General features: G+C 29.3%; 1 protein-coding gene across 3 annotated transcripts in view; it reads right to left on the reverse strand.

The window, feature by feature from the left end:
- Positions 1 to 1828: 1828 nt before the first annotated feature.
- Dip-C (dipeptidase C) overlaps positions 1829 to 24657 on the reverse strand; it is a 602611-nt gene continuing 579782 nt past the window's right edge. For 2 of the 3 annotated variants that reach the window (XM_075360005.1, XM_075360003.1), the window contains 6 exons: positions 19731 to 20000; positions 18781 to 18929; positions 13445 to 13545; positions 10645 to 10839; positions 7285 to 7436; positions 1829 to 2171 (listed from right to left, as the gene is read on the reverse strand). In XM_075360005.1, coding sequence (XP_075216120.1) covers positions 2087 to 2171; positions 7285 to 7436; positions 10645 to 10839; positions 13445 to 13545; positions 18781 to 18929; positions 19731 to 20000 — 952 coding nt within the window. In that variant the 3' untranslated portion in view covers positions 1829 to 2086. Of the gene's footprint in view, positions 2172 to 7280; positions 7437 to 10644; positions 10840 to 13444; positions 13546 to 18780; positions 18930 to 19730; positions 20001 to 24657 lie in introns of those variants that run through there. The other variant, XM_075360004.1, reaches the window with a different exon arrangement.

Raw genomic sequence — 24657 nt, forward strand, 5'->3', positions numbered from 1 at the left:
CTATTCACAAAAAAATAGTTAATCACTAGTGCTAAATCCAGGTTGTAAAGAGGACAACAAAGATTTCCCACTTTAATTGTACAGGAAAATTTAAGAATGTTTAGCAATACGAGCAGGCAATATCATGAAAAAACATAACAAAACTTAGAATCCCACATTTGTTTTAAATGGCCTTTCTTAACTTTTACTTTCCTGGCACCATAGCTCTAACTAGAGCTATACTGAAAAAAATAGAGTATGGTAATGAGCCAAAAAATGGGGTATGTGTTTTTTGCATTTCTCGATGTTTCATGCCCCAGGGACCCCAAAAACAAAAAAAAGTTGGAGGGATAATGTTCTTACGTACATATGGGTGTATGCTGACATGTTTGAAGGTTAATAAATTTTGACTGGATAAACTGATTTTGATGAAATTTTTAACACACACTCATGAATATGGGGCAATTTATTGGTAAAATTTTAGGGACAGTACCTCCAGGAGGTGGGGTATATAGTTTCTTTGGGGGTCAATTTTGTCAAAAGTTTGCACAATAACCTCACATTATACTCAGTACGAGCATGCAAGCTTATCTTACAATTTGTTTTTTTTAATTTTTCCCAAAATTCCCCCTTTCCCAAAAATTAAAAAGCTATCTTATTTATTTATTACATATTTTCTAACTTATTATTTTTTTATAGTAATAGTGCAAGTACCCAAAGAAAAATTAAAAAAAAATACTTTGGGAGCAATGTTGTAGGGGGAGCCTATCAACGTTTAAAGATATCAATTTTTTTTAAAAATCTTATACCTTTGCTGGTTTATTTTCATGAATCATTATTTTTCCCCAATATAAGAATAAATAAGCAATCGCAGGAAAGTATTATAACTTTGTTGTCAGATTTTTTTTTTAATGTGTTACAATGAATTCAGTAGACTGTGGTGCCATGTTTCATAAAATCAACCAACATTCCTCTCCAAAAGACATTAGCAAAAAAGGACCTTCCTTGCAAAAAAGGCTTATTGAGAATTTTTGGTTTAGTTAGCGAATACAATCCCACTTCATTAATTGATTTTTTTTCATATTTAGATATGAAACCCAGGTGTCACTGCCTATAACAATTATATCAAATAATGTATCCCTTTCAGTTTTAAAACGTTAATGCTGGCTTCATTTTTAAGTCTTATGTTATTATGAAAAATGTTTAAGTATTACTGTGCACAATAATTAAGATCTATGCATAAAATTATTTATCTTTTACTTATTTCTTTATGAAGTGATCACAATAATGCTAGGCTAAATGAGAGATCTGAGAAATAAATCAGAAAGCCTTAACATGCCTTAACTACTAACTGCATTGTCAATATTGTTAACCAATCAATCATTCACAACAGTCAGTAGACCATTTCTCTTGTCATTAAGGATACTGGCCTTCCCATGTTTAAATGTGCAGCCACAATGTCTTACACAATCAACATTCTCTCCAAAAGCTTTGCAATGTTGACAAATCATTTCAACTGCTTACTCTGTAATTGACACTACTTTGTATCTTAAACAGTTGTTATTAAAGATGTAACAATAACTCACCTCTTTCTACTTACATTTGGGTAAGCCAAAAACTATACTGCTGCTCTAAAATGGCATCATTATTCAAATTTCTAATCTTCATAAAATGAAGAGGAGTATGTAAAGTACATTAAAAATAATATTATAAAGAATCTTTCAATAATTATAGTTTCCTTCTTATACAATTAATGGGCAACAAAAAATTATCTGTCAAAGGTAAGCAGAATACAGTAAGCAATTACTAATGCAAAAAAGAAGGCTGGTGAAAAAGAAATACAAACATATAAAAATGAGCTAAGTATTTTTATTTTATATTAATTAATCCAAACCCACATTAAAATAATATACAGATGATCGAACATAAATAATGATCAACAAAAACATGAAAATATTATGCAAATAATTGTGAAATAAAATGTAATTAAGTATATTAGAAATTTATGCAATTAAAATAAATGTTTTACATGAAAATTTCATTAAATAGCAATGTTTTAAGATGAAATTAAAAACTGTAAACTGCTCCATTCACATTAAAAAATTTACTAATTTTCAGGTGATTGAAGACTCTCCAGCAATCCTGAATCACACCTTTTAGCTTTAAGGATAAATTCTTCTATCTCCTCCACTCTATAAAACAAATAATAAAAAATACAGTCTTCTGAGAACTTCAACAAATGTAGTTGAATCTATCATGTATGATAAGATAGATATAAGTTTCATAAGAAACTAATAGAAGTAACATATTACTTTTTTTTTTCTCAGCTATAGCGATAAATTTTGCTACAACAATAACAGGAAAATATAGGCATAAAAAAAATTGGTCAGTTTTTAAGTTTTGTGTCTTAAGGAGACATTTAAAGAAACACTTAATAAAAAAATAGATAAATTATACTTAAATTTAAATACTATATTATTAAAAAAACTAATTAAATAAATTTAATTAATTTAAATTAAATTATAAATCTGTAAAAAAAAAGTTATTCCAATGCTTCCAAATCCAAAAAGTCTATTTTTGTCATATTAAAGAGTTATGACTAAACTATTAAGGTTCAAAGTATATATATATATATATATATATATATTGCCCGTTATTTTGTCTTATAACTCTAGGCCCTATTGACCAATTTTTTTCAAACTCGGTAGATAGGTACTAATTTCATGGGGAAAGAATGTATTATATTTTTGCAAAAATTGGAAAAAGAGGTCTGGGTTTTAGGCTGAAAAAAATTTTCAAATCTTTACTGGGGTACTTCAGCAAAAACATTTTCTTAAATAAGTTGAACTTTTTTTTTAATCAAGATCACAAATTACCAAAAACTTTTACTTAATATTCACTCCCTCCCCAAAAAACTACATACATATAAACAATCCTTCTAAAAGAATAACAAAGTCAATTTAGATAAATACGGTATATTTAGTACAAATATATATAGATACATATATAGTTTGAAATGTCCAGATTGCGATTTAAAGTCCATCGACATGACCAATCATTAATTTTCAATAAGAATAAAAGAGCATCTAAATTGTATCAACAAAGGTCACATAGAAAAAATTCAAATTTTGCCAAACATATTATAAATAATAACCATATTTATGACCCAGACAAATTTATTGATATACTCTATTACTCTAATAATATACATAACACTAATATTTTAGAAAAATACCATATATTTATATTACAATAAACTGCATCAAAGGATGAAATAAGTTGGTTGCGTTTTAATCCAAGCTACATAGGAGCATATAATCTGCTTCCACCTATTCCAAAGAGACGGCTCACTTCTATCCACCAGCAGACTTACCATGGGGGCTTGAGCAAAACTCACCCATGAATGATGGACTGCTTTGAACATTTTCAGTATGGTGGCCTGTGCCAATTAATAACACATATGCAGCCATAGTCTAAGCTGAAATGGACCAGAGCTCAGTAGAAGCACAACATGCATATACAATCGGCTCCCCAACAGGAATTAAGTAGAGCCCTTTCAGGTATTAGACAGAACATTTTTAAACATTTTACCTTCAGCTCCTTCAAATGTGTTACCACATCAGTTGTTGGTCAAACCACGTACCTAGAAATCTAACCTGCATGCATGCTTCAAATGGTTCACCATGTAAATACAGTTGAGGGTCAACATGTTTCCTCAACTGGGAAAAACAAATGCACTCGGTTTTTTCCAGAGAAAACATGAAGTAGATTTACACCACAATTCTAAGTGGATTATTGCGTTTTGAGGCAGCCTCTCAGCTGTAGCTAACGTTCTACATGCTATGTAAATTGAAAGATCACCTACAAAAATAAAGAACACAACATGTTTTTGCATGCAGTTTCTCATACTGTTTATGGCTATGACAAACAAAGTAACACTAAGCACACCTCCCTGGGGTACTCAGTTTTGCAGTGCAAAACTTTCAGATCCTGTTGTTCCAACTCGAACTTGGAACAGAGGAAACCCCTGACAAATGCGAGGAGATTATCTTGTACACCCCAATCATGAAGTGTATTTAGGATTCCTCTCTTCCGTGCCGTGTCATTCGCCTTTTGCAAATCAAATTATACAGCAACCAGCCATTGACAAAGTAAAAAGGTGTTTTGGATAGCAGCTTTCAGAGCAACTAAGTGATCAATAGACAATCTACCCTGGCAAAAACCACATTGTTCTGAGGCTAACAGGGAGTTTCTCTCAAGGTACAACACTAAACAATGGTTTACCATTTGTTCCATCACCTTGAACAGGGTACTGGTCGAGAGAGGACTAACTTAAGGAATGACTTTCCAGGCATGTTTTATCCTTACTAGGTTTCAGTATGGGAATTATTAGTGCCTCTGACCATTCATTTTGTGAGTCTTCAATCACCAACGGCAATCACCAACGGGATATTTTCTACCTGCAACTTAATTTTACTAACTCAGGGCAGTACAATGATGTAAGTGAAACTGCCATGAGCAACCTTCCAAATGTGGTCGCTGCATTAACTGTTGCGGTAACAAGGCCTCCACTGCTTTACAATCCTATAGGCTGCGGTGAATATACCAATCACACCTGTTTGAACCATTCCTCACCAAGGAACAGCAGGCACCTTGGCTTTCCAGATGTTAAAGGAATGAAGTGATTCACGTTATTGAGAATCTGGTGTGCTAACTTGGCAAGTTGGTGGATCACGCTACCACTCTTGTCATAATCACCAAAGGAAACCTTGTATCCTATTCAATCTACTTTCTGAACCACCCATCTGCACGGCTGACTCTGAGGCAAATTGCTATTATCGACTGAGATGACAACTGGTCTATGATCGCTTCCAAAGAAGTTTGTAAATGCACCATGAAAGATGTGAGAGTAAGATTGCTGACTATACTGATATACTGATGCACGAAGATATACCTGTTGAAGATAAAAACATAAACCTGCACGATCCATCGCTCAACAAGCAGAGACCTAATTCTGCCTCAGTTGATTAACTATATTATTTCAAGAACATGACGATGAGTCCCAAGAATAATGATGGGCTTTGAAATCACCAATTATTAGGCTTGTATAGGAATCTGGGAAAACAGATGGGGAGATCATCCACACTGGTGTCAGAATTTGGAGGAAGATATGGGTTACAGACATTCATTTTGAAAGGCACCAATATCTTCACTGTGACTGCAGGGATTTTTCGTTAGCGGAATACGGGTGGCTATTACAATTTCCTTCAGTTTGGTGGTCACATCTTTCGCAGATGAATCCATAAAAGGACATGTCATCCTGTGGGCAGAGGTGAGACTCCTGCAGACACAGTATTAAAGTGTTATTTTGTTCCTTTAGTAGGATTTCAATATCCTCACGGCAGGAACGAAGACCACAAACATTCCATTCAATAATTTTTGTACCTATAAATAGTCTTTTCTTATTATTACAAAACTGTGTGCACATATTATTTGTTAGATACAATCAGGTTTTTCTTTTTGCTGTTTGACTTTTAGGAATTGCTGCTTCTTCAGGCACTTCTATACCCTCAAGAAATCTCAAGATGTGGTGGGGACTTAGAAACCTGGAAGGCCAGAGATCTCATACCAGGAAACAGTTTATTGATTGATCCCTTCATGGGGATCTTGGTAGTTTGCTGCATTCATGGTGCAGCAGGAACTTTATTTGTTGTACCAACTAAAGTGGTTTTCAGTAAGTCAGTTTCATTCTTTCCACCAATAACACCTTTCTTCTTGTTTCCATTCTTTATTAGCTCTATAATAATTGTTAACAGCAAGGCAACCTTATCAGATAAAACCTGTGATAAAACCTGAAAAAGCTGTTTTAATTCCCTGGAGGATCTGCACTGTTGATTCCCTGCATTTGTATGGGTTTGCTTTGATGTAGCTGCTGCAAAAGAGACAACTGTTTTTATCAGGTTGCAGGAGTTTAGTGTCTTCTTATAGTGTCTCTTTTAGCGAGACATTTTAGTGAGTTTAGTGTCTCTGTGCCGTCAGAAATGAAAGCTATTGCTCAGTACAAATTTTAAGAATTGCCTTCTCTTCTTTAAAAGCTGAGCAATCTCATGACAAGCTGAATATGATCCCCACAGTTAACACATTTTTCTTCCTCCTGGCATTCAGTATCGTTGTGGCCTTCTTTTGTACATCAAACACCCTGCAGTATTCGAGCAAGAAGTTGTAGTGTGGCAATACTTTTGACACTGGAAACAATGCCAAGGGTTGTGAATGAATGGTTGCACTTGAATAGACATGTAACCGACTCTTATTTTTTTCGATGGTAAGGGAAGGTTAAATGTTAATATAAATGAGAGAGTAGGTTCCTCCATTCTGCTTTGACACCCCATAATTCATCTCACCTCTACAACACCTTGGGGACAAAGTTTATCGGTAATCTCACCAATATCTATCTCCAAGAGGTCCCAACTAAAGATTACTCCTCTGCTGGTACTCAGGGATTTGTAGCATACCACTTTTATGTTAATACCACCCATGTTAGTGAGATGCAAGAGCAATTGACTCTGTTCATCACTAAATGTCGCAACAAGTATTGTACAGTACCTTAATATCCTGATATTTTTAGGTGAATCACTTGATCCAGTTATAACTTCTTTTATCAGGAAAAGTGATTGAAGGGAGCCTCCTTCCTGATTGCTTTTAAGAACAATAAATCATATATTATTATATTCACCAATCAAACTGTTCTCTTCAACAGAGTTTTTATCATCATCCGAAAACGATGAGTGAGGTCTTTTCACATGACTTCTGGTTGTGGTTTTTTCAGATAGACCACCAACTATCAAAGGCATTTTTGTAAGACTCAAAATTTTAGTCCAACGAGTACCGGGGAACTACAGAACCATCTCTTCAGAACCCACATGTATAGCTAGAGCTAAATACAATTGGGTTCACCCAGGTGCCCAGAGGACATCGTTCAAGACTCACTATGTAAAACCACTCACCCACTGGCACAATAGTTTCCACCAGTTGCGGTTGCATTTTGTCAGATGTCACACAACAGCACCGAGTTTAAGAAGAGATATTGTAAGATGTTATTGTGAAAGGGTATATATTGTAATTTGTATTGTGTATATGTGTAGTAGTATAAAATGTTCTGCAGCTCAGTATATAGTGGGAAGGAAAGCTGCAGAGGCTAGGCCAGTGCGAACAACAAACCCCAAAGTCTTAAAGAATAAGACTCTCCGTTGGGGGGCATACTTTCAACATGACTATTTAAAGCATCAGCAATACCACAATACTTACGTTCGAGGTACATCTGTAAGAATTTCAGCTCCACAATCTGTAACTAACACATCGTCTTCAATTCTGACACTACCAACATTTTTTACTCGTTCAAGAACTGCAGCGTTAAAAAACTTTGCTTGATCTGGATTCTTCATAGCTTTTTGTAACATCTGCATCAAGTTAGAACATTCAGACAAATGAGTACATATAATCATAAAGAATAACAATCATTCAATGCAATTACTAAGAAAATAAGGAATGAAATTGTTTCCTGCTACCTTCTTCACTGAACTGAATACATTGTTAAAAATAGTCATGTTAAAACTGAAAATAGGTAATATTCAGCCTCAGAATGGCAACTTAACTTTGTTCATCACAGAATTACTGGATAATTAACAATATTACTTTCAGAGAAAAAAATTCTGACTGATGCCTTTTATACTTAAGGTACATTAAAAATGTTACAACGACGAAAAAAATTTGGAGTGTTTGATAACAAATAAGGAGTTGTTTTGTAACAAATCCAAGAGAAGAGAACAGTATTAAAGTAAGAGCAAAAAAAAATAAAATTTTTGATGCAGCTTAATGGACTTAGATTTAAAAGTTCAGATTTAACTTACTCTAGACATTTTAATCTATGAAAACACATATTTTTTATGCAAACATAAATTTTCTGGCAGGTAAGACAAATGGATACAAAATATGAATTTAACTGTAAACACCATAACAATGACAAAAGGTAGTAGAGGTACTTAAATTTTTACTAGGTAACTAGTTTATAATCTGATATCCACTGTAAACCAAGGGTCATAAATTTTAGGACTATTTGCTCTAGTGTCAGCCAATTAGAAACAATACACTGCAGCTAGATTAAGTTGCATCTAAAACATAAGGGAACGTACATATTGGCATGTATAAACTCAACACTTTTATTAAATCTTCAAAATGTTCACTTTATTTATTTATATTTCACTTTATACACACATATCTACAGTAATAAATTAAATAGGTTTGTTTTTCAAAAATGGATAAATAAAAATTTCATTCACAATAGTTACAAGGTAATAACAAAAATATCTTCCTTACTGTTTATTATGGGAGATTAAAACTTCCAGCATATAAATAAAGTATTATTAAATAGAATTATTACAACTGGTTAAATTTTTTAAAATTAATATTTAGTTTAATACTTATTAAACTAATTTAATATTTATCTACTGTTTTAATACAGGTTCTGTACAGTTGTTTCTTTAGAATGTAGATACTCACTACATAATAATAAAAAGTATAAATTCTGTTCACTTATCCAAAAACTCAGCAACTAAAATAAGAATTATTTTAAAAGTGAATTCCTTTGCTGATTTTCAAAGCGAATCCTTTCTTTTAAAGAAATAAAACAATAAAATTCATTGCATTATGAAATCTGGATAACAATTCTGCATTTCTGTATGTAAATTTAGGGGTATTAAGGGGGTGTAACAGTTTAAAATACATAAATAAAAGTCAATATAATCAGGCTATTTTATCATTCTAAAAGATATACTTTAAAGTTGACCAAGAGGTCGATCTCTGAGGTGGAGAGGTAGCATCTCTGCCTTTCATCTCCAAGGAAAGGAACCAGAACAAAGGAAAGAAATCCAGTTCTGGATTTGAATCCCAGTCAGGTGTGGCATCTTTTCACACACTATAAAAAAAAAATCATTTCATTATCATCCAACAGCAGCTGTTACAGAAAGCCAGCCAGAATGAAATGGAATATAGAGAAGTTAATTGCTACTGGGCTTTCTCTCCTTCAAATCAATTACAGACATTTAAACACATCTGTTCATTATTCCAAAAAAAGCAGGTTGTAGGTATTTGTGTAAAAAAAGTAAAGATTACTTGTTTAAAAAATAAAGCATAATCACAGTAAAAGTATTTCAAATGACACACTATACTTCTGTTTAATAAAATATGCGTTGGTCTTATACTTCTGCTTTAATAATTCACCTTAATATAACTATCAAACATTTACCAAAGAAATAAAATATTAATTTTTAAATTAATAATTTTTCACACATTTGTGACTTAAACTAGTAAAAGTAACAACCCACTTTCATATATCAGTCATTCAACTATAGTCAGTTACAGAATTGATATTCAAATGTATACCTCATGAAGTTGTGTCAGTGCAATCAAGTAACTTAAATCATATTTTTGTCAAAGTACAGTAGCATGCAAACTAATCAGAACACAGGGAATCTTTTGTTTATTTCTATGTTATGACTACACTGCTTGACCACACACATTCTTTAAGTTGTCTATGTAATGTAAAAGTAAGTAATGTAGAGGTTATTGCTCTTTAGTTATTTAGTAATTGTCATTTCATAAATAGTATTTTGTGAAATTTATTTAATTTTTTATTGCAAAATCATTTTTTTGTATTTTTTGTTCTGTGTCTTGAATATATAATAATGAACATGTACTCCAAGAGAGAGTTTAAAAATTGTTTCTCTTACTGAGCATACCAGTATGACACAATGAAATAGCTTCTGAGTGTGGTGTTAGACTAGGGATAGTGAGTACTACTTTAAAATACCAACTGTTCCAACAAGATTGGTGCCACATCATACTGCCAAAAAGGTAGAAAGATTTTTCAAGGAACAAAATATTAAACTGCTCCCATAGCCAGGCAACTCCCCAGATTTAAACCAAATTGAAATTCTTTAGGCAATAATCAAAAAACGACTCACAAAAATAACTGTACCACAAAAATTAACCTCATTAAAGCAATAATATCGGTATGGTTTCATTATGAAGAAATCAGAAACAGATTTGTACTATACTTATTGAATCAATGCCAAATCGTGTACTTGAAATGATTATGAATAAGGAGCACGTATTAATTATTAACATATTAATAATTCTCACAAATTGTACAGTTATGGTTTTTTTTCTAAATAAAGTTACTTTTTATAAATAACGATGTGCTTAGGTTGATTTGCACACTACTGTTTGGTCAATAATTACTGATAATGTAAGTTTTAAAAGAAAGAATCCATCAAAGCACTAATATAATGTAAAAGAATAAAACCATAATCAAAAAAAAAATTATGACAATGTTTTAATAAGAGGTACATCAGCAGATGATAAATTCCTATTCCAAATCTAATAAGCAACCCTGAAAAGCATAGCAATAACATTATCCCATGTACTTCATACTTTATAGAGCTCTACTTCTAACATTCAAATGGAATTAAGAGACATTAAACAGCAGCTCTTTAAGTTTGTTAGCGATTAGTTCACATGAAAAATTACATTAATATTATCTTAATATAATAAAAGTAGCTTAATTAAAAAAAGTAAAGACCTAATTTATACAGTAAACTACATACATACCACATCATTGAAATAACACCCAGGTTCAACAGTCAGTACCATACCAGGCAACAATGTCCGAGCAGTGCGCAATTTATTAAAACCAGGTTCAGCTGGACGAGTTGGATGTCCATCCAAGTAACCCCCTACATCATGAACATCACATCCTAATAAATGGCCCAAACCATGAGGCTGTAGTATTGCTCCAATCCCAGCCTGCAAATAAAAAATGTAAAAAGTAAGACTCAGATTACTTATTTTTTGTTATTAAAAATAATGAATGTAGAAATTTCTATTTTGCAATTGCTCTGATACAGAAAACCAAAATTCTTTCTATAAGTAATCTTACAACCTAAATGTATCTTTGTATAAGTATAAAAATATAAATACTGATACAGTGATTTAATATGTTACGAAAACATTTTGGGTGTTTGTATATTATGAGGCATGTTTTTAAAGCAGTCTGTTTTGAATTTGCAACCTTTATATACAATGTAAACAGATGGTGCTTGTGTAGCTCAGATATTTCAATCAATAGTAAGCTGTCAGCAACAATAGTTTAATCATTTTGTTGTTAGTTGTTTATATTCACTCATTTATAATGAGTACTACTATTTGTGATTCCAACAAGTATGAAGTATGAGGGGTAATCCGATTTTTGATGGCAAAAAACAATTCTGCAGCTGAAATTCATATGTAAATTTGTGGCATTTACAGGCTGAATATTATGAGTGAAGCTTAAGTAAGAAAGTGATATTGTTTATTTGGAGAAAGGCAAACAAACAGTAATGAAGAAAAACATAGCGGCCAACTGTCAGTGATAATGGATCATTTGACTAAAAAAGTTGACAAAAAAATTTTAGAAAACTAGCACTTCACTATGTCACAATTGTCTTTTATGTTTCACAGTCTTTGATTTATAAAATTTTGGCTAAAAAATTGGACTATAAAATTGTGTGCCACATGAGTGCTGAAGATATTATTAACCAATACACAAGAAAAAATATCTTGCTGTAGCACATGATTTTTTGTGGTATTATGAAAATGAAGGTGATAAATTGTTTGATTGCATTGTTACTGGAAATGAAACTTGGATTTCTTATTGAAATGTCAAGATAAAGCAGCAGTCAGTGTGATGGCAACATTTAAACTGAGGTTGAAACAAGAACAATTGGTTAAGAATCTAATGGCTACTGTTATTTTTTAGGACAAGAAGGGTATCTTGCCTGTTGAATTTAGTGGTCGCAGAACTACTGTAAATGAAGATTTTTATTTGGAAATGTTATAAACTCTTAGAACAGCTGTAAAAAGAAAAAAAAGACATGAGATTCTATCCCTCAAGATTATGATTTTGTATCATAATCAGACCACATATGGCAAATCAGACATGAGACAATTAGAAAATCTTTGATGGAAATTGTTTAATCCTCCACCCTATGGCCATGACTTAGCTCCTGGCAATTATCTTCTTTCTTTGCACCATAAACAGAGGCTTACATAAAAAAGGTTTGACAATGATATCAATTTGAAAAATGGCGTTACTATATGATTTAAGTCGCTTGGTGACGGAATTTCTTGAAGAAGGTAGTGAAAAGCTACAAAAACTATGTTGAAATTGAAGGTAACTATGTAAAAAAAATAGTAAATAAATTTAATTTTTATGGTAACTAATAAATTTGTTCATATTCTTTAGTTCTGTTTTTCTTTTAACATGTACCTTACTTTAAAAAAACACGTCTACACAAAAGGGTATTTGTGTGTATATATATATAATTGTCATGTAATCACATAGGAGCTAACCTCCCGGAAGTATCTTTTTAAAAAATTAAACTTTATTCTCTTCAATTTCCAGAGTTAAATATTTGAGTTTCCAAAAGCTTTTTATTTCAAAATTTTTAATAATTTGTCCTCTTTTCTTTAGTTTTATTGATCAGAAGAGCAATGTTTTAATCAACCCTTCTCCTCATATGATATATCTCAGCTAGTTGGTTTCCTATTTTGAATTGTTCCAATTGCCTTTTATTCTATTTCTTCATTACTTCATTTTTCACCCTGAATGTCTACTTAATTTTATCTAATCCCCCTGTGTTCACATCACAAATGTATTTGGTCTCTCTTTCTCCCTTTTCCTTAATGTTAACGTTTCATATCCATACAGAAGTATATACTTGAAAATTCAATCAACGTCACTAACTTTGTTTTACTAATAAATAGATTTTTCCTTCTATTAAACTCTTCTTTATCACTTTTCATATCATAGTTTCTAAGAATTTATTCAGTTTTATTTATTCATTTCTTCCTCTTCTATGCAATCAAAACTTACAGTCTTATTGACTTATTGTCTTAATTACTTTTTTAACATTAATTTTTATACATATCCTCCCTTCTAATGCTTATTTCCTTGAGAGATTCTGAAACATCTTATTTAATAAGAATAGACTATTATCACAATTACTGAATGACTCACTTTCAAAATACTTAAAACATTTTCTTCCGTGGAAACCTTTTGAAGCTAATTAGCAGCATCTTCTTAAATGGAATCATTGGGAACTACCAGTAATTCTACTGAACAAGATACTAGCTCTAAAAGATCCTATGAATGAAAATGTTCCATTATTTTGAAAATGAGTAATTTATTAATTAATAATTAATTAATTAATAATTTTAAAGTATAACCAAATAATTAAAAATAAAACTAAACATATACACAAATTCCTTCCAGTGTTATATAAATAATACAATTCATATAATTCATTATCATCATTTAATTAATACTGTTATAATTATTTAAAAAAAAATAACATTAAACAAAACCTCATACCTCAATCATTTCGTCAACATCTCCCACCAGCAAACCAAATTTTTTTAAATAAGTGAGCATCATTTTGAATGCCAATCTATGCATATCAACCCAACTTACACCTGTAAAATACGCAGTAACTGAATAAAAATTCAACAGAATAATATGTATACTTAAAAAATAGAAATGTACAAAAGCAGCTATTAATCATTCTTTTTTATAGTTAACAGAATAAGTGTATGCATATTAACATATGTTCAATAGCCATCAATTTCTATTTCTGTATACATGACCACTTGAAACAGATGAACTATTAAAGCCAATCTTAATAATTTTGTCACCATTACCTTAAATAAACTTTGAGGTTCTCATTTTACAAAATAACACTCTGAAGAAGCAGAGATCTAAAAGAAGGTAAATAATAAAAACAAATTTTTAATAAAATGATATATTTTCCTTCTATAGTGCAATTTGTCAAACTAGAAAACCAAAATTACATCATTTCTTTTTTTATATTTTCCATTTTACTATATTTTACAAATACTTTTTTATTTTTATACATGTGTGGTCTAGTAAGAGTATATATAAAAAACACTGATGTTTTAGTATAAAAAAAATTCATATACTTATGTTGTACAATCTTGTCTTACTATAATCAGTCTTATCAAACAATGTTGTATTACTCTACAGCAGCGGTTTTCAAACTGGGATATGCATACCAATAGTGGTAAGCAGAACTTCTCAAGGTGGTATACAGACACAATAATACAAAAAAAATAATACTAAATACAAAAATTTTGTATTGTAATTATTATAATACAAAATTATTATTAAATAGATTTTATTATTATTAGCATTTTTTTTTATTATTAATACAGTGGATCAGCAGTTCTTATATATATATAAAACTTATTATATATAACTATAATATAGCTTATACATAATAATATGTATAATTCTTTTTTATCTATTAGAATACATTTTCCTTTTCCATTAATGTGAAGAAATTATTATTGTGTAGCAACAATAATGCTAGTAATTCAAACAGTAAGAATGAACACACAATGCTAACAGGTTCTTACATACCACAGTGCATGTACAGTGACTTATTTGTCCTGTGCAAGCACTGCATCATACATGTACAAACAAGTTTGTTAATAGACACTACATAAGGATTGCTGTACTCCACTTGCAGTTAAGCGAGTTGGTTGTAGATATCCAATAATCCTATTTCAGAATATTATTACTATGTTACTATTTCATTAATAAAATTGAAGTGCTAGTGATGGCATACGTATCTAGAAAGGGACTTTTTTCTTATATACATTATAATGAATTTTGCTTGAATTAATTTGGTTTAGTTTAGACAGTTTAGGTGACATAAAATAAAAAATCAACACAGCTAACGACAGACAAAGCATTGTCACTTACAAATCCTGTACCATTGTGAGGTCTACTTCAAAATCAGAATTTGCAATGAGTGAAAATCTTTTTTCATACTGAAATACAAAAAACCTGTAAGAAAATATGATCCTGAGTACATATGATACTGAATTTACTGTCACAGATGTAAACAATCAGCCCCACCACAATGTGTAATCTGCTGTGAATTGTTTCAAATCAGATCATGAAACCTTCATTTTTGGAAAGACACCTTAGTGAACATTTAACATTAGAAAACAAACCTAAGGATTATGTAACTCAAAAATTGTAAAGAAATAAAATGCGCAAAGAAAATTATGTCGTCTTTTACAGGCAGTACTCAAAAAGCAATCGAGGCATCTTTCTTGTGCTTAAGAATAACAAAGCGGTGTAAAAGCTCATACAGTCAGTACAAGCTGTTTTTACCTGCTGTGAAAAATATGGCGATTTATATGTTGGGTGAATAGTCAGCTAAACAGGTAGATATGATACCACTGTCAAATGATATTGTGCAATGCAGAATTGGAACCATGGCATTATAGCTTAAAGAGAACTTAATAGCTGAAGTAAAAAACAGTGATTTTTTCACCACACAATTTGATGAGAACACAAATGTAAGAAACTATGCTCAACTTATGGTTTATCTGTGGTACATATTTTAAAGTACAATTAAAGAGGATTATTTATTTTGTGATGAGCTATCAACACAAACTACCGCTGATGAAATATTCAAAAAGCTGGATGACTTCTTTGTAGAAAATGCACTACAGATTAGAAGTAGCCATTGGGCTTCTGTTCTGATGGTGCTCAAGCTATGACAAGAAAATTAGGAGAAGTTTCCACCAAAGAAAAATCAGTTACAGAAAATTGTACCCTCATTTATTGTAGCACCCACAGAGAAGCTTTAGCAGTAAAATGGATGCATGAACAATTTAGCATATTCTCCATTCTCCAACAGGCTGTCTAGATGGTCAATTTTATTAAATTTTGGGATTTAAACTGATTTATTTTCAAAACTGTATTCTGAAACAGGCAGTGACCAAAATCACTTACTGCTTAACAGAGAGGTGAGATGGTTTTCTAAAGCAAAAATGCTAAGCAGTTTATTTGAGCTACATTCAGAGGTGAAGTGTTCCTAATTTTGAACTGTATAATCGATTGACAGAAACAATGAGGATCACAACACCACCCTACTTAACAGATATTTTCAATTACCTCAATGACTAAATTTAGCTTTGCAAAGTAAAACAACAAATCAATCTTCAGTAGACAACAAAATAAAGGCATTTATAAAAAAATGTCAAATTAAAAAGTACTGTAATCCACTTTATTAGGACTTTTTTATGTACTCTAGATCCTTCAGCCTACCCAAAATACTATACTGGTAGTACCTGAAATACTTATACCAGTAGAACTGGGACAGTCATAACTGTTTTTAAATCTTTAACAATGATTTTTTAAACTTTTGACTTTAAATATATTAATTTTAACTCCTGATGATGGCTCCCAGGTAGGCCGAAAGATCTAGAGTACACATCAACATGCTATGCTGGTAAGGTGGATTACATTAATTGTTAATTTATAAAAGATAATCTTATCAATTATATAAAATGCCATTGCTTAATGCACTCTAAAACTTTTAAAGAACATTTTAAAGAAGACAATTCTGAATTCCTATGGATACAAAACCCTTTCATAATGGATATCATTCTTGGAACTCTAATTAACAATGAAACAGAATCTTTGATAGAACTACCTAGTGATGGGGGTTTGAAAATGGAATTTACTAAATTAGTTATATGAATTTTGGCTAACAGTTAAAAATAAATATCAATTTCTGTATAGAAAAGCATTGTTATTTTTAATTTCATTTTCTACCACATATCTTTGTGATACTGGATTTTCTGCTATGGTGACAGTAAACAATTAATTTTAACATAAACTGAACCTCAACCTAAATTTGCACCTAAAAAGTTCAACTGAACCAGATATCTATTCAATTGTTTCAAGCATTCAGCACAAACCTTCTCACTGAATTTTTAGTCTAAGAATATTGTAATAAATAATATAAGTAAATGTATAATATATGTTTGTAAAGTAAATAAATGTTTCCATAAAAATGATTAAAAAATGGGTTATAAATAATAAAAATTGTACTACTTGATTTTTTTATAAAAAAATTGATACCTTCAAAAAATGATTGCAATTGTTTATTGCTTTACCATTCTGAGGTATAATTCTATTGGTCTCCTAATGACACACTATATATAAAAGTTCAGTGGTATGCTATGCATCAGTATTACACATGAGTATTATGTAAAAATGTCTGATAACTGTCCTCTACAGTATTGCAAACCTAAATAAAAAACGTAATATAAAAAAATTATTACCTTTTAACTTTTGTCCTACTGACCTTTGACTATATTGTAGTGCTGTATTACTTTACAGTAACTTTTGTTACATAAATATACATTTTTTTTATCTATATCTTTATTATTTTTAAAATACCATTTTATTACACACCTATTCAGACTCATTGCAGCTCCTGATTACGATTCCAAAACTCTGATAGATAATTTATATTTCACTATATTTTAGAATGTAAAACATACCAATTAATCATAAAAGATCCATTCTTTAGTCAAGAGTAAAAACAGTAAATCTGCATTCCTTACAACCTGACAGTACAGTATTATAATAATTACTGTACCATGTTTTTTACTGGTTTGTATTAAACCTAGAAACTCATATTCCTTTTAATTTTATTTACTAATTATGCTAATGCAATAATGAGATAAAAAGAATATAAAATAAAAAAAGCCGATAACAAAGTTGTTATATTTTCCTGGTTTTGGTTATTTATTCTTATATAGTGGAAAAATAGTGATACATGATAAAAGTGTAAAAAATTCAAAAATCAACATTTTTTTTGCATCCCCACACACAAAATCATCTCCCAAGAATTTTTTTGTCTATATTTTAAATGGAAGAAACTAAAAAATTTCCTTAAAAAAATCTACAAGTAATGAAAAGTTAAGATTTCTTTTTTGGGAGTGATAGGTGAATTATGATTAAATTTTATTATAATATTATTATAAGTTAAAATTAACTAAAAAAAATTAATTTAAAAAATCAATATTTAAAAACTTTGATCAGTTCCTCTATTCCAAATATTATCCCCAAATTATTTTTTGAGGTTGTTTGCACTACTTCTTAGGAGACAAAAAATAAACTGGTTAAAAAATATCCAATAGATAAAGATTTTGGGGGAAAGGGGAGCAAAATGTTATTTAAGAATGGTAAGATAAGCATGAACACATGTACTGAACTTAATATATGTTTGAATTTTTTCAGAAAATTGACCCAAAAGAAACTACCTACCCCGCTCCCTGGAGATACTGACCTCAAAATTTTACCAACAACTGCCCCACATACATGAGTTTCTGTACAAAATCAGTTTATACAGGTAAAATTTATTAGGCTTCAAACACACGTACATATGAATATTACCCCCATTTTTTGGGGGGTCCCTGGGTCATAAAACATTGAAAAATGTTAAAAACCCACAATCTTTTTTGACTGATTATCATACTTTCCTTTCTGCAGCATAGCTCTAGTGCTATCATGCCAGTAAAGTAAAAATATATATGTCCAACAAAGAATAGTTTTTCTTTATGTCATAAGATTACATTTTCATTAAGTGAACAATGATGTATTGAATTAAAACTAGTTGCTGAATTAACACTACTATTAGCTGAATTTCAACAAGAAATTTTGGATAAAAAGCCAGTTTTATAAACAGAGCAAACACATAATAACAGAATAAACACAATAAGTAACAAAATAAAAAAAATCCAATTCAAATTTCTTCAAAGTTTTCAATATAATTTTATGAGTAGCTACTTAAAAGCAATAATAAAACCACCTCAATTTACCTGGCTTCATATTTTCAATAACAGCAGTTCTAGCAATCAAAACAGCATTGTAAATGGCTTTCTGATCTTCAGTAAACTTCCCACTTGCAGGGAAAGTTACAGTAATATCGGAAGTATACCCAGCATATTTGCAACCCATATCAAATAAGCTAAATGGACAGATAAAGAGCAATTAAAATTTTATTTTAAGGTAAAAAGCAGAAAAATTTTGTAATGAAGTATAATATCATTAATTCATACCAACTGATATTAGGGTTACAAAAATTCTATTTACTCAAAATAAGAAGTTATTGTACACAAAACACAAAAAAAAAAAAATATGAATTAGAAAATAGTTTTAAAATGTATGTATTATATATTTTTCATTATAATTCAATTAAAATAACTTATTTTTTTAATAATAGAAAAAGAAAATAAAATAAATAAAAGAGTGAAACAGAAAATACTGAAGTAGCCTACAGTGTTTACAAAGAATAACAGACTAACTGAATCACAACTAGAAAAGAATAATTAATTTTTTTGCTGAAAATATTAAATTTTTGACAACTTGTGTATCCTAATAGTACGTAGCATTCAAATAAATTTGAATTCCGTTCCAGCTGCTATCATTTTAATAGCAGCAGAATAATTAATTTTATTTCAATGATCAAGATTGACAATTTTTAATTATTTCTTTATAAAAAAATTCCATTCTGAAGAGGCAAAGATCTCTACAAAGTACTTAATGAACATAATAAAAATATAATATAATAAAAAAAGGAAAGAAATTAAAAAATTAATTTAACAAAAATAAATAATATAAAAATATTAAAATTGTAACTTAAATAACAGTGTATACAGCAGAGTGACTTTAACACTCAAAACAAATCATTTAAATATAAATGGAATAAAAAAAAATTTGATATCTCAGTAAACTTTCAAAAAAGAATTTTAAAAAAGTAATGTCATACCATAAATCTCCATCTTCAATTCGCTTATCATTTGGAGCACCTGCATGTCCATAATGCAAAATAGCAGCATTTTCACCAGAACCACATATACACGTATATGCTTCACTTCGTGCCCCTCCAACATAATAACAATATTCCAGGAAGATGGCCTCTCCTTGGTATTCATACATACCTGGGTGTATCTTTTGCATTACAACTTTGTGTGCCTCAGAACTTATTTTATTTGTATAGCGTATGACTTCTATTTCCTCTGGTGTTTTTATTACACGACTGAAAAACCATGAAATATACATACATACATACATACATACATGCATACATATATATATATATATATATATATATAATGTACAATTATTTAATAGCAAGAACATGATTTTACTAATTACTTTCTATATTTCATAAACATGTATTTTATTCATTTTACAGCATATTTATTCATTATAAGGATTATTTTACAATTCCATGGAATTGTTGTTCTAGGTGCCTGGATCATTCCAGGATTATAAATAAAAGAGATAAGTGGTTGTAGTCAAAATTAATACACAAAAATAATATTGATATGACTATGCAAAGGTATTAAATAATAAATACAAACTAAGCATAATAAAAAGAAAATTTTTAAATTTTAATTGAATGCATATTAATTAATTTAAGCATACATTAAACACAAATACAAAAAATTTAGGTTTATCTAATTAGCATTATTTAAAAATTTATCTATAGAATAATACAGTTTTATAAATAGAAAGCTTTTACTTTAATTTTAAATAAATTCTAACATCTTTTATACTGTTAGTTTATTACAAATAGAAACTGATGCATTAATATAATCAAATATATAAAACATAATTGAAATTTACTGTGAGTGTGTTATAACTAGAAGATAAATAAACATCAAGAACATTTTTATATGCTTAATAATTAAGATCCAAACAAAGATCTAACATCATTTTGTATTTTTAAAACAAATCCTGACTTTTTCAACCAGTCCTAAAATAAAGCATAAGAACTAAAATACAGAATTAGTAATTTTATGAAAGGTAACAAATAGACATCATAAATATATAATAATGTTGCCAAACTTAATAGTTAATATGCTTCAAATTAAAACAACATGAACTGGTCTTGTTACAAATGAAATCAACTGATCATCCCATAAACTTAATCAATTTAACAAGATTCAAAAAATTTTTTACAAAATAGGATACAGAAATAAACAATTATCATAAATGAAAATACTATCAATACAATTAGTAATGTAGCTGGTACAACAGTTTTATCCAAATTTAAAGTAAATACAATCCATTCAATTATTGGTTTATATAAAACAGAATTTTTAATCCACTACAAAATTGTCTTCTAATTCATTGCAATTGTCTTACTACAGTTGCATCATCAAGATGATAACAATGAATGAGTTGATATTTATAATAACTTCTAACATTATAAGATCAAAAAAGGTATGTAATAAAGAATTCCACACTCAAACATGAAATACTAAATCTAATTAGTTCAATTATAAATTCTAGTAAACAGGTTTATTCTGACAGAAAATGAAGAAGCTGCAATACTGTCAGAGCTCAACTCAAATTTTTAATTTATTTCATGAATTATAGTACAATAATTCTCATGAAATCGTTACAAATGTATATTTTTTTGGATTAATACCAATCTTTTTTAAATTTCTACCTAAAAATAAATGAAAAAAATTTAGATAAATGCGTAGGATTTAGTTTTTATTTTCATTAACACTGTTATATAGTAATTCTACTGTAACCAATAATTACCTAATCAGAAAAAAATCACAATCCACTTCTTACCTACGTACAGAAGAGTACAAAAAAATCTCATTTTCAATGCTTTTTAACTGCACCGTTAACAGAAAACTTTTAATTTCTGTACTTAAGCCAAAATAAAATAATTTATTTTATCAAAATGCATTATCAAAACAGTAATTTCTTTCAAACACTTTTAATTATATTTCAGCTCCTTCAAACTGAAGTACTGGGAAATCAAAAGGAAGGATCAACATAGGCATCTCCACTAAATTAGAATACATTTATTTTAGTTTACTACACAAGAAGATAAAGTTATTGGGTGGTTTTTTCTGATTTTAGAGTTGGGGTTCATTTACATTACCTTGAATAAAAAAAAAACACTTAACTACAATAAAGTTGTCGATTATCAATTATAACAAAATTTTTAAAAAATCCTGAATTATACAATTGTGACACATAATTTAGAAGAATTATAATGAATCGTCTGATCAAAATCTGACTAACTGTTAAAAAAAATGTTACATTTAGAATAATGCTAGATGTTTACATGAGTTACTGTTTAAACTACAAAATAAAACTGGGTCAAGTTTAGACAATTAAGCACAAAATTCCTTGCTGATGTAGAAAGGTAAAGATTACTTTTTCAAAATTCATCCAACAATGAACAAACATTTTTTAAAAGTTTTTAAGATATATTTTCCAATAAAACAATACAATTATTTAATTTCTCTATTTCTCTAAGTTTCTCATATACAAACTGATTAATTTAGAATCAATTTTTGAAAATTTGCTTATGTTAATTTAATAAAGCTTATTATTCAGTATAAACAATTTTTTTCTTCATATTCTTCTTTTTAGATTTGTTTTGTAGCTGAAGAATGTTTAACAATTAAAATCAGTTTTTTCCATTTCATGTTTCAAGAGGCCAAATACTTTGGTCATTAACCATAAACAATAAAATAAAAAGCAAGCAATAAAACTCTTTCCATAAGTGTTAACGTCAATGATCTATAGAAAATTATACCTTCAATTCCCAAGATGGTATTTTCCCTCTTAGAGACATTTTAGGTATGCAACCATCATTTTGTAAAAGATGCAATTTATTTTAAAATTAAGTTACCAATAATTTTTATATAAATATTCAAATAAATCTTTCACAATTATGATAAAGTTTTACTAATAGAAAATGTTGGATACATTTTGGTATTACAAAAAACTTATCTTTTTATCTAATTAATTTTTCAATTCACTGGTTTCTATCCAACTATAAAAACAATTCACAAGCAATATGTAAAATATTTCATCTAAGAATTTCAATTAAAGGGTTTCCATAAATATTTATTATAAATCCCATATAATAAAAATCAATAAGAAATGAGTTAAATATTCTGAAAATATTTTTGAAGCATAATTATTATTAGAATTCCTAAAAACAGCACTCTTAAACACAACTGCGAAGTCTGAAAGGATTCTTTAATAATATATATGTTTTTTTAAATATATTAAACTTATATTTTATAACAAAATAATTATCCTTTTTTTCTCAATATGAAATGTGGTAAGACTTTCTGTTTAAACATTTTTCAGGAACCCACTTAAGAAACATGTTATAGTACATCCAAAAAATCATTTGAATCACAAAAATCTACTGAAAGCAAAATTTCACAAAAAGAGTTAAATAATGTGAAAAATTTTTTTTTCACTACAGGAAACTTATTCCAAATTCAATATCTGTATTTTTTCAATACTTACATTTTCTCCTTCCTAAATGACATCACTTCAAGCGGTTTTTTTGTGAACTGTTCATGATTTTTTTTCTATCCATGGAGAAAATTCACAAGAATGGGTCAAATTACTAATAATTTTATATTAATAGAAAAACCTTACCCCATATCAAAATGCTCTGCTGCTGAATTTGGTACACTTTTGTAATACATGTTAATCAATGAATAACTTGTAATCTTTTTACGTGGATTGAATGAAGAGATGTTTGATATTTTCAATCTTAAACTGCAAATTATATTCTATGAGTTTTTCTTGTTTTCAGAGTAGTGAATGTGCAACACTTTAGCAGTAAACATCCTATCTGAACTTTCTGCAGCCTAATTTTACGTGTTTAAATAACATATACTAAAATAATTTAATTAAATGACTTTTACAATGTTATTTTATTATATGATTAATTATTAATTTTATTAATCTTCATGTTGGCTACTAATTCATATATTTATTATTTTTATAATCAGTACAAATTTTATCCTATATTTTTTGTTTGGGTCAATCCATTTGAAGTGATCCAAGGGTGGTTACTTGACCAATTAAAAAAAAATTGAAACTTACAATTAATGTTTTCTACGCATATCATGAACTTAAATATATATATATATTTTTTTTATAAGTACGTATATGTTAGTAGTTTTACTATAAATAATATTAATAGTGATATACTTACCCCTAAATAAATAAAAAAATCAAATTTTGGGTTCAAATGTCTATGATGGGGATGATGATAAAAATCTCAAATTTTCACAACTTAAAGAGTTTTTGTAGTTGTTTATAGCAAATAAAAATGTTTCTTGTGTATTGTACTAAAAAAAAAGGTTATAACCTGTCAGAAATCATGAAAAACCTATTAAAAGCAATACCATTTCGACTCACTAAATAAGTGCTCCAAGGGGGTTTCATGTCTTCTTGGCAGTTTAATTAATATTTTTATATTTATTACTAAAGTTGAAATAGACTTGTTTGAACCATTCAACTGCAGTGTTCATGCTTCAAAAGGCGCTTGTAGTAATTTCCATCAGTCAGAAAAATTCATGTTGCAACAGGCTCATTTTATGCTTATTGCATTATTTTAGTTTTGCAGTTACAGACTGGTCAGTCTGATATTAGTCAGTGACCTGTTCACATCTTTACAGTGCCTCAAACTTCAATCTATGTTTGGAAGTGTTTATTATATAAATAAGTTTTATTTAACCTCACTGCACGGCTAACGTATACATGTACATCGGTCATTTTCCTTTCCTTACGGTGACGCAACATACACCTATACGTTCTGTACAGAGTTGTAATATCTGCACTCACGTACTCTGTGGATTTGTAGTCAGATATTCCTTCACAGATGGTTGCCAGAAGCATACACTTAT

Source organism: Lycorma delicatula, chromosome 3 (genome assembly GCF_047948215.1).
Source record: "Lycorma delicatula isolate Av1 chromosome 3, ASM4794821v1, whole genome shotgun sequence".
Taxonomy (NCBI): Eukaryota; Metazoa; Arthropoda; class Insecta; order Hemiptera; family Fulgoridae; genus Lycorma; species Lycorma delicatula.